The 17,304-nt window shown below is 42.8% G+C and overlaps 1 protein-coding gene and 1 long non-coding RNA gene across 5 annotated transcripts in view; both read left to right on the top strand.

The window, feature by feature from the left end:
* The first annotated feature begins 2,680 nt into the window (after positions 1-2,680).
* On the top strand, positions 2,681-5,558 carry LOC135085362 (uncharacterized). Its single transcript, XR_010260083.1, has 3 exons — positions 2,681-2,894; positions 4,196-4,282; positions 5,419-5,558. It is a non-coding gene; the product is annotated as an uncharacterized LOC135085362 (long non-coding RNA).
* A 247-nt stretch (positions 5,559-5,805) lies between these two features.
* LOC135085341 (oxysterol-binding protein-related protein 8-like) overlaps positions 5,806-17,304 on the top strand; it is a 39,417-nt gene continuing 27,918 nt past the window's right edge. The window contains exons 1-3 of one of the 4 annotated variants that reach the window (XM_063980126.1): positions 5,806-5,933; positions 7,263-7,383; positions 9,181-9,281. In XM_063980126.1, coding sequence (XP_063836196.1) covers positions 7,376-7,383; positions 9,181-9,281 — 109 coding nt within the window. In that variant the 5' untranslated portion in view covers positions 5,806-5,933; positions 7,263-7,375. Of the gene's footprint in view, positions 5,934-6,561; positions 6,647-7,262; positions 7,384-7,640; positions 7,696-9,180; positions 9,282-14,652; positions 15,092-16,216; positions 16,384-17,304 lie in introns of those variants that run through there. The other 3 variants (XM_063980125.1, XM_063980127.1, XM_063980117.1) reach the window with 3 other exon arrangements.

Below are 17,304 nucleotides of genomic sequence, written 5' to 3'. Positions count from 1 at the left end.
GTCGGTCGTCGTGCTCGCTGACTGGCTCAAGGTATGTACATATCAAACTAGGAGAGAGAGAGAGCACTATGAGAGAGAGAGAGGGGACTATAGGAAAGAGAGAGCACTATAGGAGAGAGAGGATGGTATATCGCGCACTGCTAGCACGGCACTATCCCGCAAAGAGAGCTACAAGGCGCAGCGGCAGCACTATAGGAGAGAGAAGAAGCGAGCCGCGTCGGCACTACTACATTCGATAGAGGACCCGTCGGTCGTCGTGCTCGCTGACTGGCTCAAGGTATGTACATATCAAACTAGGAGAGAGAGAGAGCACTATGAGAGAGAGAGAGGGGACTATAGGAAAGAGAGAGCACTATAGGAGAGAGAGGATGGTATATCGCGCACTGCTAGCACGGCACTATCCCGCAAAGAGAGCTACAAGGCGCAGCGGCAGCACTATAGGAGAGAGAAGAAGCGAGCCGCGTCGGCACTACTACACTTGCGAGCAAAAGTATGGAATCACTTACATGAAGTTGTTTCCACGCGATCTTGTGAACTAACGAATTTGTTAGTAACAAAAAAAGTGACACCATTTTAAAGATTAAACTTTTAACTTTAAATTGATACCAAATTCATTTAAATAACACCAGTATTTAAAAAGATATCCCGGCTGATGTAAAGAAGTAAGGAAAAAGACATGTATCAACTGTTTGATACGTCGCGAGTTGCGGCCTATTTACCCCCTATAAAAGCACGTGTTTTCGGATTTTTGCTTTCACACGTTGATCCTTACACATCTCCGCTTCTTTTGACACTTTACCTGGGATTCTACACCTTCAGAAGCAGTACAAATCGTTGCACTATTGCAAGAAGGGCTCAGCCAGCGGGCTGTCGCACGTCAGCTCCACATAAGCCAGTCTTGGGTTTCTAAAGTTTTAAGACGCTTTCAGGAGACTGGTGGCTTTATCCCGAGACCAAGTTCTGAACAGCGCCGGTGCACATCGCAGAGGGATGACCGTTTTTTCATGTCAAACTCTCTATGAAATCGTTATTTGACTGATATCGACGTCCAGCAAGAGCTCAGAAATGTTCATAGGATAGCTGTTAGCGAGTGGACAGTTCGTCTAAGATATGAGCAATAGAATTTGACTCCAAAAAGGTCTGCCACAGGCTCGAAACTGACGGTAAGTCACCGACTAGCACGCTTTCAATTAGCTCGCACTTATTTTGATGGGAAGGCGAGTAATGGAGGCGAGTTTTGTTCTCCGTTGAATGCAGACTGTGTTTGCAGTGCAGCAGTCGAAGAGGTCGGGTCTATAGGCGGAATGAAAATGATGTGACGTGAGGTGCCAAACTGCGGAAAATGGCGGAGGAAATACATGATTTAGCATGAATTATTATGAATAACTAGCGGCCGCCCGCGACTTCGTACGCGTGGACCCCGTTTTACCCTTAGGGGTGAAGTTTCGAGTTTTTTAGGGTTTACCCGGAAATTATTCAAACTTTTCTCGCTGTAAAAACCATCCTTGGACTTCAACAAACATTTAAAAAAAAGAATTGGTAAAATTGGTCCAGGCGTTGTTGAGTTATGCGCTTACCAACACATTTTGCGATTCATTTTTATATTATAGAAGATATTCACTACTTATTTACCTCTCAGTGTCTTGAGGCAACTTAAAAAAGTACATTCTGTGTTTTTATTATTATTTAGGCAGTTAAATACTGCACGGTATTTAGTACACCATTTTCTTTATTTTCTTCCATCATGCACAAGAATTACGCGTGCGTGAGTCAATGTTCGCTCGTATGTGAGGCCTTGTCGAATAGTGTCCTGTAGGTGGGCCATCGTCCGTGTTTTGTTTTCGATGTAAACTCGCAGAGATGAACAGGCCTGGTAGAACCAATATGGTGTGGAATGATTACTTTTACCCATACCATATTTCGAACTCCCTCTCGGATAGAGAGAGAAGAAGCGAGCCGCGTCGGCACTACTACATTCGATAGAGGACCCGTCGGTCGTCGTGCTCGCTGACTGGCTCAAGGTATGTACATATCAAACTAGGAGAGAGAGAGAGCACTATGAGAGAGAGAGAGGGGACTATAGGAAAGAGAGAGCACTATAGGAGAGAGAGGATGGTATATCGCGCACTGCTAGCACGGCACTATCCCGCAAAGAGAGCTACAAGGCGCAGCGGCAGCACTATAGGAGAGAGAAGAAGCGAGCCGCGTCGGCACTACTACATTCGATAGAGGACCCGTCGGTCGTCGTGCTCGCTGACTGGCTCAAGGTATGTACATATCAAACTAGGAGAGAGAGAGAGCACTATGAGAGAGAGAGAGGGGACTATAGGAAAGAGAGAGCACTATAGGAGAGAGAGGATGGTATATCGCGCACTGCTAGCACGGCACTATCCCGCAAAGAGAGCTACAAGGCGCAGCGGCAGCACTATAGGAGAGAGAAGAAGCGAGCCGCGTCGGCACTACTACATTCGATAGAGGACCCGTCGGTCGTCGTGCTCGCTGACTGGCTCAAGGTATGTACATATCAAACTAGGAGAGAGAGAGAGCACTATGAGAGAGAGAGAGCACTATGAGAGAGAGAGAGCACTATGAGAGAGAGGGGACTATATGAAAGAGAGAGCACTATGAGAGAGAGAGAGAGAGCAATATGAGAGAGTGAACACTATGAGAGAGAGAGAGAGCACTATGAGAGAGAGAGAGGGGACTATAGGAAAGAGAGAGCACTATAGGAGAGAGAGGATGGTATATCGCGCACTGCTAGCACGGCACTATCCCGCAAAGAGAGCTACAAGGCGCAGCGGCAGCACTATAGGAGAGAGAAGAAGCGAGCCGCGTCGGCACTACTACATTCGATAGAGGACCCGTCGGTCGTCGTGCTCGCTGACTGGCTCAAGGTATGTACATATCAAACTAGGAGAGAGAGAGAGCACTATGAGATAGAGAGAGGGGACTATAGGAAAGAGAGAGCACTATAGGAGAGAGAGGATGGTATATCGCGCACTGCTAGCACGGCACTATCCCGCAAAGAGAGCTACAAGGCGCAGCGGCAGCACTATAGGAGAGAGAAGAAGCGAGCCGCGTCGGCACTACTACATTCGATAGAGGACCCGTCGGTCGTCGTGCTAGCTGATTGGCTCAAGGTATGTAAATATGTATTAAACTAGGAGAGAGCATTGAGGAGATAATGAGTGTGATTTAAGATTGACGAGAGAGAATTCACTTTAGGAGAGAGACAGAGGACACTAGGAAAGATAGGGCACTATAGAAGAGAGAAAGAGCAGTATAAAAGAGTGAGATAACACTTATAGGGAGAGAGCACTTTTGGATAGAAGAAGAGTGGTCATTGTACTATACTACCTAGTCCTATGTCAAGGAAAATCCTTACGGATTTGGCATGGGGAATCTAAGAGAGGCAGCCTTCAAGAAAAGAAGAATAAAAATTAATAATTCAATAGAAAGAAGCGTTCAACGTAAATAATATTATGTTTTAGGTGTCACCTGAAAATATACTTCAAATTCAAATTGTGTATAATTGTAAAATCACAGGTACATAAATCAAGTCATAAAGTTTTATAATAGATCAGCTGTGTTCCGCCGCATGGGCATACAATATGGACATATTCTACATTGACAGTGTTACAGTTGACAGTAGTGACAGCTATGTTCTTCTTCTTTTTGATGATGTTGGCAATACACGTCGAGGTCGACTTGATTTGTGCCATTTTCAAGTATTTATGTGATTACGAGTTACAAAATGAGATCAAGTAATGATATAATGAAGGATGATAGATGATACCCCTTCCCACCCCTTGAGTCTCAGTAAAGTTGTGGTGCTTTACTGAGACCTATGGACAACTTGACAGAACCAGAAGAATCACGATGCACTGTTTTGTTTCACTTGCCCACACTCATGCACGTTCACGAACACTTAATGGTTAATAATCCACCATTATTACACATTAATAGTCGCCCAAACACGAATTTGAGGAATAAAACAAAACCGCTAACATGACGCTTCAGATTCCCGCCAAGAAGTCCGACAGCTATGTTAAAAAGTTTATTCTTTTTAGTAATTCTAATGCACAAATTACTAATAGTCCCCTTAACCTCTCGTGCTAAGCTAATTATGCTTGTGTGACGAGTGGGTTCACCACAATATTCGAGCGGTTACTTACCACGGTATTGTTTGCTGCAGGTCCGAGGCTCGCTCAAGTCGTGGACGAAGCTATGGTGCGTCCTCAAACCCGGTCTGCTGCTGCTTTACAAGAGCCCTAAAGCAAAGGTTAGTAATCTGAATGTAAGTACAGTCAGCATCAGTAGTTCGTGACACCCAAAGTGACCAAAAAGTTGACAACCTTATTCCATTGTAACATAGACGTATTGCGAACTTTTGGGTGCTTTGGGTGTCACAACCTATTTGACACTGACTGTAAGGTTTTTTGAACACATTAAAGATAAATTAATTAAGGTGGACCGTCTACCTGATAAAGGTAGCAGGAACGCGCTGGATGCAGGCCGCTACCAACCGTGTGATGTGGAAGTCATTGGGGGAGGCCTATGTTCAGCAGTGGACTGTGGCTGAAATGATGAAAGATAATAATAATATGAAACAACAGACTGGCACATCAAACTTATGAGAAGTCGACCGTTTTAAGTATCTCAAACGCTGGCAGGTTGGGCGCCCCAATAAAATTTTTGCCCCGGTAGATCCGTAGGCTGAGGCTTATGCCCGTTTTCACCATCAATCCCTAATTTTTAAGTGGCCCATGAAAACAAAATGCCTGTTAAGTGTCATCATAGGGGTTACTTAAAAGTTAGAGATTCATGGTGAAAACGGGCATTAGACCTCCATTCGTCTCTAAATAGGTCTAAAAATGACTTGATGATGATGAAAACTACTGTCTGTCTAATGAGCAGTAATGGTTGTTACCACATAACTATTTTATCACCGGCTCGTTGAGAGTTAAACAAATTATTATTTTGAACTAGGGATGTTATGGATATGTAGTTTTGGTTATGGATACGGTTACGGATATAGGAATAATATTATACCGGTTTCGGTTACGGTTACGGATATCTGTGCTTAGAATACTAATTGCAATAGTTGTCCAAAACGGTTCATTTATCGCCACACACTTTACATCGAATAAAAAGTAATAAAAAAATAAAATTTGATACTAGATGGCTTATAAAGGTCAATCAGGCTATTATGCCTTTATAATGCTAAACAAAAAAAAAAAAAACAATTTTTAACTGCCTACATGCGAAACTATCCGAAACTTTTGAATCGGTTACGGTTACCGTTATGGATATTTTATTATTTCGGATATCCGAAAGTTTCGGTTACGGTTACCGATATCCATAACATCCCTGTTTTGAACTCTATTCCATTCTTATAAAGTCTCTTTTCCTCCACAGAGCAGTCACTGGGTGGGCACAGTTCTGCTGACGTCGTGCCAGGTGATAGAGCGTCCCAGCAAGAAGGACGGCTTCTGCTTCAAGCTCTACCACCCTCTGGAGCAGAGCATCTGGGCGCCAAGGGGGCCCCATAACGAGACTATAGGTACGCGATAGACTGGGGGTCATTCTGACCTTGATGGGGGCATTCTAGCCTCAGATGGGGGCTTTATAGCCTCGAGGGGTCATTCTGGCCTCGATAGGGGGCATTCTAGCTTCGAAAAGGGGAATTCTTAGATTCGACGGTGCATTCTAGCCTCGAAGGGACATTCTAGCCTCGTGGGGGCATGACTTAAGAGTCTAAAAGGTAGGGCAGGGGGAATCAGCTACCCTTCCTACAAATGGTACGCTTGTTCTGCTGACGTCGTGCCAGGTGATAGAGCGTCCCAGCAAGAAGGACGGCTTCTGCTTCAAGCTCTACCACCCTCTGGAGCAGAGCATCTGGGCGCCAAGGGGGCCCCATAACGAGACTATAGGTACGTGATAGATAGGGGGCATTTTGGATCTGAATGGGGAGCATTTTGGCCCCGACATGGGCATTCTGACTTTGACGGGGAGCATTCTGACTTCGACGGGGGCATTCTAGCCTCGATAGGGGCATTCTTAGCCTCGAGGAGGGAGAGTTATAGCCTCGAGGGGGGCATTCTAGCCTCGATAAGGGGAATTCTTAGATTCAAGGGGGCATTCTGACCTCGATGGGGGCATTCTAGCCTCGATGGGTCATTCTAGCCTCGATGGGAGCATTCTAGCTTCGATAGGGGGCATTCTTAGCCTCGAGGGGGCAAGTCAGACACCGAGGGGGGGGGCATTCTAGCATCGAGGGAGGCATTCTAGCCTCTAGGGAGGCATTCTAGCCTCTAGGGAGGCATTCTAGCCTCGATAAGGGGAATTCTTAGCATCGTGGGGGGATTCTAGCCTCGAAGGGACATTCTAGCCGCGAGGGGTCATTCTAGCCTCGTGGGGGCATTCTAGCCTCGTGGGGGCAAGACTTAAGTCTAAAAGGTAGCATTTTAGGGGGGACGGGGGCAGGGGAAATCAGCTACCCTTCCTACAAATGGTACGCTTGTTCTGCTGACGTCGTGCCAGGTGATAGAGCGTCCCAGCAAGAAGGACGGCTTCTGCTTCAAGCTCTACCACCCTTTGGAGCAGAGCATCTGGGCGCCAAGGGGGCCCCATAACGAGACTATAGGTATGTGGCAGACAGGGGGGCCATTATGGCTACGAGAGGGGGATGTTATGGTTAACTATATGAAATAATGCAAGTATTCCAATAACCCTATTGTTGTGCCTATTGACTATTATACCCAAATATTGTAATCGATACTATTGTAAATTGCCAAACTATCGATAGTCTAGAACATTCGATAGTATCGATAGTATTGCACATATTCAATAGTATTGCCTCGTTTTGAGCTATCGATAGTATCGACAGTATCGATACTATCGATAGGCCAATCGATAGTCTTGCGATAGTTTGGCTATCGATAGACTATCGATAGTCGACTATCGATCGGCAACACTATTGTTAAGTAAAGCCTGGTCCGTGAGCACGTAGAATCCCGTCCAATGACCCCAAGCTACCCATCCTTATCGCTCGCGCGTAATTATATTGCTGTCGCGACTGTGCGACGGGCGCCCGCAGTGAGTGTGCGGACCAGGCTTTACCAAATATTGGTATTTGAGTAAAGATTTTTCATTTTCTTTTCAGTTACCATTGCTTTATGACATAAAACATAAAGTTTATGCAAAACATAAAGTTTATGTTTTGCATTGAATTTTCTAATTATTCTATCGTCTACCCACAGGAGCAGTGGTGCAGCCGCTTCCGACCGCGCACCTGATCTTCCGCGCGCCGTCGCAGGCCGCCGGCCACTGCTGGCTCGACGGGCTCGAGCTCGCCTTAAGATGCAGCAATGCTATGCTCAGGTACGTAATAATGGAGCTTCTCCGCTTCATCTCCGCTTCTCCGCTTCCTCTCCGCTTAATCTTCGCTTCCCCTCTCAGCGTCTCCGCTCCCCCCAAGATTCCGCGTCTCCACGGCCCATCTCCGCTTCGTCTCTGCTTCTCCGCTTCCTCTCCGCTTCCCTTCCCCTCTCAGATACTCTGCTCGAATCCCTCCCCCTCCAAGGATCCGCATCTCCGCTTCCCCTCTCCGCTTCATCATCATCACAGCAGGCCCGGCCACTGCTGGCTCGACGGGCTCGAGCTCGCGCTACGATGCAGCAATGCTATGCTCAGGTACGTAATAATGGAGCTTCTCCGCTTCATCTCCGCTTCTCCGCTTCCTCTCCGCTTAATCTCCGCTTCCCCTCAGCGTTCCCGCTCCCCACCCAAGGTTCCGGGTCTCCACTGCCCTCCTCCGCTTCCCTTCCCCTCTCAGATACTCCGCTCCGATTCCCCTCCAAGATTCCGCGTCTCCGCTTCCCCTCTCCGCTTCATCTCCGCTTCCTCTCCGCTTCCCCTCTCAGCGTCCCCGCTCCCCACCCAAGGTTCCGGGTCTCCACTGCCCTTCTCCGCTTCCTCTCCGCTTCCCTTCCCCTCTCAGATACTCCGATCCGATTCCCCCCCAAGGTACCGCGTCTCCGCTTCCCCTCTCCGCTTCATCATCATTACAGCAGGCCGCGGCCACTGCTGACTGGACTGATTTAAAGTGAATTGAGTTTTTAAGACTAGAATGAAGTGTGTTTTTTAAAAGTTCTGCTTTTGAGTTATCGGTAAATGGTGTTGCCGCTATAGCGCGTTTTATTTGGCGAAACCTTCAATCTTATCAAGATATCTGGTAAAGCCCGGTCTGTGAGCACGTAGAATTTTGTCCAATGACCCCAAGCTACCCATCCTTATCGCTCGCGCGTAATTATATTGCTTTCGCGCTCGCACACCCACTGCGGGCGCCCGTCGCACAGTCGCGACAGCAATATAATTACGCGCGAACGATAAGGATGGTTAGCTTGGGGTCATTGGACAAAATTCTACAGACCAGACTCACAAAATATAACAGAAGGTAAACTCATGTATGTACTTCGCTTCGCATACCTGCGCACGGCCGTCGCGCTAGGGTTGTCTTGTCATGTGTTGCGTTTATTTTGTTATGATAGAAAAATGAAACTTTTAATACTATGGAAGAAAGACAATAACAGATATCCACATTATCGTAATATTAACGTATAATTATGTAGTTATGTTTAGTACGTTATTATTATAGTAATAGTTTGCAAAGAAATACACGAGAAGGAAGTAGTATGACGTAGTATGTAGTTGGGTGGTTGACACTATTATCCAATAATTCCTAAAACCTCTTTAAAACACTTCGATATTCCTAATAATTGAGTTGAATTTCAATTTGTCAATGTTAAACGAACTATTGAAATACAAATAAATACCTTACTTACCTACCTCCCGGAATCAATTGGTAGTTTAAAAAACGAAAATTTAGTTTTTAATGTTGAGTGTAAGCAACGCATCTACTTAACAAATGTTATAATATCCCTTTTTTGTTGTTCACTCATTTTCGCACATAAAAAATAATTTCACAAACGCGTGAGCAGCGTCACTCAAGCGAACGCAGTCGCGCCTCGCATTCGTCCGAGACAGTCTTGATAACGCGTACGTGAGCGGTGTCTATGTGTGCGTGGCTCGAGCGCGCTTAGTATGTTTACCTTCTGTTATATTTTGTGCCAGACTATAGCCAATGTTGCCATATTAACAAAATATAATCATCACCAGATGTTCCCGGTCGCGGCCCGAGCAGGAGGTCGCGTCGGAGGCGCCGGCGACTCAGACCAACATATCGCACGAGGAACTCGAGAGGCACTTCACGGAGCACGGTAAGTCATTCTTTGACAGTATTGACAGCTCAGTCAATTTAATAGGCTCATTCTGCGTCAAATACACGCGCGAGAAAAAGTATGGAAGCGCCCATTTTTTTTTCGAGCGATCGTAAACTAAATGGCTAATAGAAGATAAAAAAAGATACCTGCATAGTCATTTAGTTCTTAAGATTGCTCTGAACCGAACACAAAGGGGTGAAAGTAATAAAACGCATTGGTTGTTCAGCACAGACTATTATTTATTTGACAAACCCGTAGTTAGTACACATTACACATACATACACTAGGTGGCAGCACTGTCAGACATTTTGTTATCTGTATTACAACATCCCCTCTATAACAAAATGTTTCATTTTAATAAATCACAACAAACATAAACCTAATTTTTCTAACAGAAAATAATGTTTTACAGATGGCAAACTTTTTGTTAAGACATCAGCTGGCATTTTACCCGAGTCTAAATAATTAACTTTAATTATATTGCTGGTGATTAGATCTTTGACAAAATGATGGCGCACATCTATGTGCTTGGACCTTTTATATAACATTTGATTTTTGAGCAACTTTTGAGCACTTTGACTGTCATTAAACAAGTTTAGTGTACATGACACACCAGTAATTTCTATAAACAAATTTCTCAAGTAAATTGCTTCCCTGGAAGCTTCTGAAATTGCCATGTACTCTGCCTCGGTGCTCGACAGGGCCACAGTACTCTGTTTTTTAGTTTGCCAAGAGATAACAGAACCACACATTAAAAAACAATATCCAGTAAAAGATTTTCTATCTAAAGAATTGCTTGCCCAGTCGGCATCAACAAAACCATGCAATTCTAATTTATCATTTACATATTGTATACAATAACTTTTAGTTTTCTTTAGGTATTTCAAGATCCTTTTTGCATGTGTCCAGTGACAATTATCATAACAATTATTATATTGGCTTAAGAAACTTACAGCATATCCAATGTCAGGCCTAGTTAACACAGCAAGGTACATCAAACTGCCAATTAATCTTTGATATGGTAATTGTTTATCACAAACTTCAGCTTTTTCCAAATTAATTTTAACTTCTATAGGAGTATCAGACATTTTACAATTTGACATATTAAACTTTGTTAACAATTTCTCAATATACTGCTCTTGGTCTAATTTAATAACATTCAGTTCTTTATCAACAGTTACACGCATTCCCAAACAATTTTTAATTTCACCCAGATCTTTCAACTTAAATTTTTGACTCAATATTTCTACTAATTTACTAGTTTCAGTGCTATTATTTGAGAACACAAAAAAGTCATCGACATATAAGGCAATAATTAACTTTACATCATTACTCATTTTTGTATAAAGGCAAGGCTCTAGCTCAGATCTTTTAAAACCCAGGTCATTCAAACAAGTGTCAACTTTTTGGTACCATGCACGAGAAGATTGCTTGAGGCCATAAATTGCCTTTTTCAACAACAAAACTTTATTATCACAATTACAATCTTTAGCATTATTAAAACCTTCAGGTAATTCCATAAAAATGTTTTCCTTCAACTCACCATTCAAAAATGCTGTGGTAACATCTAAGTGACTTACATTAAGTCCTAATTTCACTGACAAGGCAAACAAGAGTCTCAATGTCGAGTGTCTCACAACGGGAGAGAATGTCTCTTCATAATCTACACCAGGCACTTGCGAATACCCTTTCGCCACTAATCGAGCTCTGTAACGCACTTTATTGTCCACATCACTTTTCTTTTTAAACACCCACTTGCATTTTACTAGAGTCCCATTTTCAGGTACACTAACTAACTCCCATGCACTGTTTTCTTCAAATGATCTTAATTCTTCTGCAATAGCTTTCTTCCAACTTTCCTGTTCAGATCCACTCATAGCTTCAGTAAATGTCAGAAAACCTTCATCCATTTCATTTTCATTAGCAACTGTCATGTTTAGAAAACCATACTTCTTAGGTGGTCTTCTTATTCTCTTTCCACGTCCAGATTCTTCCTGTGTTACAGGTGGTGGTGGCTGTATTTCAGGTTCAGGTTCCTCTGCAGTTGGTACAGTAGTATCAACATCATGGTATTCTAGAGATTTATCCATTTCTTCATCTGAGGTATTCTGTTCACAATTCCCCTCTGAAACTACATTTTGCAATATCTCTTCACTGTTTTCTACCAACATTTGGCTATTGCTGCAGTGATCATCATCTTTGTTTTCCATTATTATGACATTTCTACTTGTTGTTATCGTGCCATTGCTAGGATTATATACTCTGTAACCCTTGACATTATCTTGGTAACCAATCAATATGTATTCTGTAGCTTTTCTGTCCCATTTTAACCTCTTTTCTTTGGGAGTGTGGACCATAACCTTGCTACCAAAGATGCGAACATGTTCAAGGTTTGGTTTCTGCCCTGTCCACATTTCATAAGGGGTCTTGCTGTTCAAACCTGCACAAATAGAACGGTTTCTCAGGTATACAGCTGTGTGCGAAGCCTCTGCCCAGAACCTCTTTGTTAGATTTGCGTCAAACAGTAAGCATCTTGCTTTTTCTATGATGGTACGATTTAGTCTTTCAGCTAAACCATTTTGTTCCGGAGTATAGGGGTTGGTTCTCTGGTGTATTATTCCACAACTCTTCAAAAAACTATCAAAGGCACTGTTGCAGAATTCCTTACCATTGTCTGTTCTAAATACTTGAATTGTTTTATTCTTTTGGTTTTCTACCATACTCTTAAATTCCTTAAAACAATTCAGTGCTTCATCTTTACTCTTCAAAAAATAGATGAACAACATGCGGCTATAATCATCTACTAAAGTCAGAAAGTAGCGGGAGCCTCCAATTGACTTTGTCTCCATTGGGCCGCAAATGTCAGCATGTATCACTTCCAGAACATCAGAGCTTCTTGTGCCAACATGTGTGAAAGGTAACCTGGTTGCCTTCCCTTCACAACATACTTTACAGCTTGTCATGTTTATGTTGCTTTCATCAGGAAAATTTATGCCTTCAACTGCTCCATTTTTCATCAAATTAAGAGCTCTGCTGTTGATATGTGCCATCCGTCTATGCCAAGTTCTGTTGTCAACCACTGCTGCTACTGCTGGACAAGAACTGGTATTTTCACTCAAGTTCAACTTGTAAATGCCATTCTCCAGTGATGCTGTAGCTATCAACATATTGTTTTGGTTGTATACACGGCATTCATCAGACTTGAAAGATGGTTTGCTTCCATTGTTGATCATTTGGCTCACAGATATCAGGTTGGTGGCCAAGCTGGGTACATACAATACATCCTTTATGATCACATCACACTCTTTGCCATGTACAGAAGTTGTAACTTGTACTTCACCACAACACATAACCTCAACTTTGTTGTTGTTGGCAACTATAATACTTGTAACTTGTGGATTTTCAGACACATTTCTCAACCAGTCTTTGTTGCATGTCATATGAAAACTTGCCCCGGAGTCAATGTACCAATCTTGCTTACTAAATGAGCCATTCAAAAATACGGCACTAAATGCATTCATTTGTTTATTTTTCTGGAATGCTTTGTTGTTCTTGTATGGGCATTTATTCTTGAAGTGGCCAACATTTTTACAATTATAGCAAGTTATTGTCTTTCCATTGGTCGATTTCATACTTGAATTACTTGACTCAGCTTGCGTATTTCTCATTGCTGAATTATTACTTTTGTTGTTGTACGAATGAGAGACGCCATATTTGTTACGCTGCACGTGTTTGGCGGCAAATGCTGTTTCTATGCAATTTTCACTTCCGGTACTGACTTCTAAATCCAATAATTTTGTTTTGATTGCATCTGCTGTTATATTAATTCCGGAGTGTTCAATGGCCATTATCATCGGCGCATATTTCTCTGGTAAACCGGCCAAAAGCAATGAGCCCACCCACTCATCATTTATGTTGAACCCGGTTCCGCTAAGTTTTTGAGATGTTTCTATTATCTGAGTAACGTATGCAGTCATGTTATCACAGTTTTCGAGTCTTATTGAGATCAGGTTTCTGAGTAAACTTATTCTGCGAGTAAAACCGGAGTCGTCAAACATATTCTTGAGTTTGTCCCATAATGCCTTGGTTGAGTTTACGCCTTTTATATGGACATATAATGACGGATCGATGGTCATAATCAATTTTGCCTTTGTCTTCGCATCATTTGAAGCGTTGACGCCATCACAATCTTCCTGCTTGATGCTGTTTTCCAAGCCTTCTAGGAGGAGGTAATTTTCGGCGGCAAAAGCCCATTCGTCATAATTTTCTCGTCCGCGTAACTTGGGAACGTTTACTAACAAGTTCACAGCCATTCTTGTGCAACTCAATGTGAATTAAACTGGTAATTTTTACAAAAAAATCGGGACTGGGCCCATAACCTAATAAAACGCATTGGTTGTTCAGCACAGACTATTATTTATTTGACAAACCCGTAGTTAGTACACATTACACATACATACACTAGGTGGCAGCACTGTCAGACATTTTGTTATCTGTATTACAACAGAAAGTTATTAACGTTAATATAAATTTTACAATAAGTCACACAAGGCATAACATACATGATGTAGGGCAGTAAGCTACGGTCAAATAGGTACAGCTGCGTCAAATACTTGATGACTCTCTAAGGCTGAGTTGCACCATCTTCATTTAACTTTGACAGACGTCAAAAATCTGTCAAACTCCATACAAAAAGCACCGGTTATATTGTTACGGTTAAATAAGGTGCTGCAACTTAGCCTAAGTGACCAAAAAGTTGACAACAACGTTTTTCCATACTTTACAGTGTGTGTAAAAATTACATTTAATTACTACTATGTAGTTGTTTTGTTATAAAACCTAATTTGATTACAGTTTTTGTACTTTAACTAACATTAATTTTTCATGTGTTTACTAATATTTAAACCTAATTTAAGTTTAAGTTTAGCATAACAGGTCACAACAAGGTAAACTAATAAATCTATTGCACCTCCAACCTGCACTATTGCACTTAAAATCGCTACGAAATTATGCTAAATGTCAAAAATAGTGCTAAAATCTATATCTTCGTGTAGTTCCCCTACTCCTCTAATGTCAGTGTCAGATTACTCCCCCAAAAGGCCGAATTCCGCCGAAAGAAAGGTGACATATCAAGTGTCAAAGAAACCAAAACCAAGAAAAATATCGAAATGGGCTCAATTTGTGGAGTCCATCGAGATAATGTCAAAAGAGCATGACGTTTCGACTGAGTCGCCGACTCCAGACAACGAGAGAAAAGAAGGATTTCTAGATTTTCTATGGAAGAAGGAAACTTTTGACAGGCACAGTCCCGGAACGTCATCTGTTAGAGACGAAGCGAAGACGACTAAAGGCTTGCGATTGACGAAAAGTCTCGCCTCCAGTCCCTTGAAAGTCGAAGCTAAAAAGTCGCCGATTCTCAGATGTTTTGACATCCCAAAGCTGCCAGAAAGGAAAATAAAGGACAAAGCAATCTCCCCAACGGGGTTGCTAGAAGACAATTTGGTTAGATTCATGGCAACACTGCCCAAAAGGCGGAGTTCAACGCCGTGTACTTTGAAAACGTTGACTCAAAAACGTATAAGCGAGTTGAGAGAAAGCGGCGCGAAAACCGACTCGGAGAATGATGAAGTGTTCTTGAAGGATTTGACGGATATAAAGAATCTGCCCAGGCGCAGACGTTTCAACGAAGATGTTGTACTGTGTGATACACCGGAAAATATTATTATTACCAAAACAGCGCCATCTACTGAGACGTTTCGGAAGTATAGCTCCTCGTCCAGTCTCGATGAGGGTCTAGAAGTTAGAAGGTGAGTCATCATCAGGTCATTTAGTCTCCACTGCAGGAGCACGACCCTCTAATTTACCAGTAGGCAAGTGGATTTGTCCTACACTCCCCACGCTGTGGCCAGACGGCTTGGGGAGGCCTGATGTTCGTATATTGTCTCACAGTGACCTCGTGAGAGTAGGTCTTCTATACTGGAACTATACGGCTAATCCGGATATGTAACTTTGTGCTTTAAAAATAGAGTCTAAATTCGCGTACCACCTTGCAGAATGCCGTTCTTGTTACCGATTTACTATAGTTATTCTTATAGTAATAGCAGGCCTGTTCATCTCCGCGAGTTTACATCGAAAACAAAACACGCACGATGGCCCACCTACAGGATACTATTCGACAAGGCCTCACATACGAGCGAACATTGACTCACGCACGCGTATTCTTGTGTATGATAGAAGAAAATAAAGAAAATGGTGTACTAAACACTGTGCAGTATTTAACTGCCTAAATAATAATAAAAACACAGAATGTACTTTTTTAAGTTGCCTCAAGACACTGAGAACTAAATAAGTAGTTAATATTATTCATGATAACATGCTGCTAAATCATGTATTTCCTCCGCCATTTTCCGCAGTTTGGCACCTCACGTCACATCATTTTACCGAAGTCAGCCCTATAGCTTCGGCGCAGTGCCGATCACTGACGTTTGTCAACAAAATGGTGCTTGGCTCTTGAGACAGGCTAAATTACACCATATTGTTATTGACATTGAGCATAATTTTTTTTAAATACCTTCGCGAAGTAAAACTTCTGTACGTAGTACTTATTATTATTCTGTGGTAATAGTCTAAACTCTCATAAAATTGAACCTGGTCTGGTCTCTGAGCTCGTAGAATTTCGTCCATTTACCCCCAAAGCTACCCATCATCATAATTATATTGCTGTCGCGACTGTGCGACGGGCGCTCGCAGTGAGTGTGCGAGCGTACCAGCAACATAATTACGCGCGAGCGATAAGGATGGGTAGCTTGGGGTCATCGGACAAAATTCTACGTGCTCGGAGACCTCTTTAGACCGTCGCAGAATGCCCCGGCTGCTGGTGTAGACATTTTAACTGGTTCTTATGCTTATAGTAATAAGGTCTAAATTTCTAGAATGCCGCAGTTCCGTTCCGCCACTGCATCCCATACTCCAGAGAAGTTCTCTCTCATAGACTTCCATAAGCTACCATCAGTAAGTCTTGATGCTTTGAGGAATCAGCGAAGAGATGACAGATTCACATCCCAAAATGTCTATGTGGCTGGGAAGATCGTTAGGAGCGGTGCGATTTTGTACCTTATTATGTAGTCGCTAGAGTTTGGATTTGGTTAATGAGCTAGCAGATGCTAGATGTTCTCTTGCTAGACTGTTGTAAATTGTGGTGGGAGTTTGAACCTTATGATGTACTTACTAGAGTTTACAAACTTGAAACCGGGACAAACTTGGCCTTCACTGGTTGGGTTATTGGCGGTCAAGCTGTAGATCCTGGCTACAGGAGTTGCAGCGGTGGGAACGAGAGGTGGGAATAGTCCCGTTTTAGAGCTTTGATTCGTATGGTTTTACTGTAGTAGATGAGCCAACCTTCAGCAAATGATATAACGTTTTTCTTATTGAAGTTAGGTGGGATTTTAAAGCTTCGGAATTTTGAGTGAATTATTGAGAAAAAATAAACAGGGCAAGCTAAATAAAACCGTTTAAAATCGTATAATTTTTAAAACCCTTGTTCCGAAGGGCGGTATAAGGTAGATAAACATTTAAATTGACTGATGGCACCTTTATGTACTTGCAATAAGTACGTATTTGCAACAACAACGTATATCCTATGCTGGTATAGTCTGGTCTGCGAGCACGTAGAATTTTGTCCAATGACCCCAAGTTACCCATCCTTATCGATCGCGCGTGATTATGTTGCTGTCGCGCTCGCACACTCACTGCGGGCGCCCGTCGCACAGTCGCGACAGCAATATAATTGCGCGCGAGCGATAAGGATGGGTAGCTTGGGGTCATTGGACAAAATTCTACGTGCTCACTGACCGGGCTTTAGATAGTACAATCAGCGTCAAATAGTTCGTGACACCCAAAGTGGCCAATAAGTTCGCAACACGTCTTAATTATTTGGAATAAGGTTGTCAACTTTTTGGCCACTTTGGGTGTCACGAACTACACTCGACAGCAAATAAATCGCACCACCCGCGACAAGCAC

The sequence above is a fragment of the Ostrinia nubilalis genome, chromosome 28 (genome assembly GCF_963855985.1).
Source record: "Ostrinia nubilalis chromosome 28, ilOstNubi1.1, whole genome shotgun sequence".
NCBI lineage: Eukaryota > Metazoa > Arthropoda > Insecta > Lepidoptera > Crambidae > Ostrinia > Ostrinia nubilalis.
The sequence above is the reverse complement of the archived record's forward strand: the minus strand, read 5'-3'. Positions and strand labels throughout refer to the sequence as shown.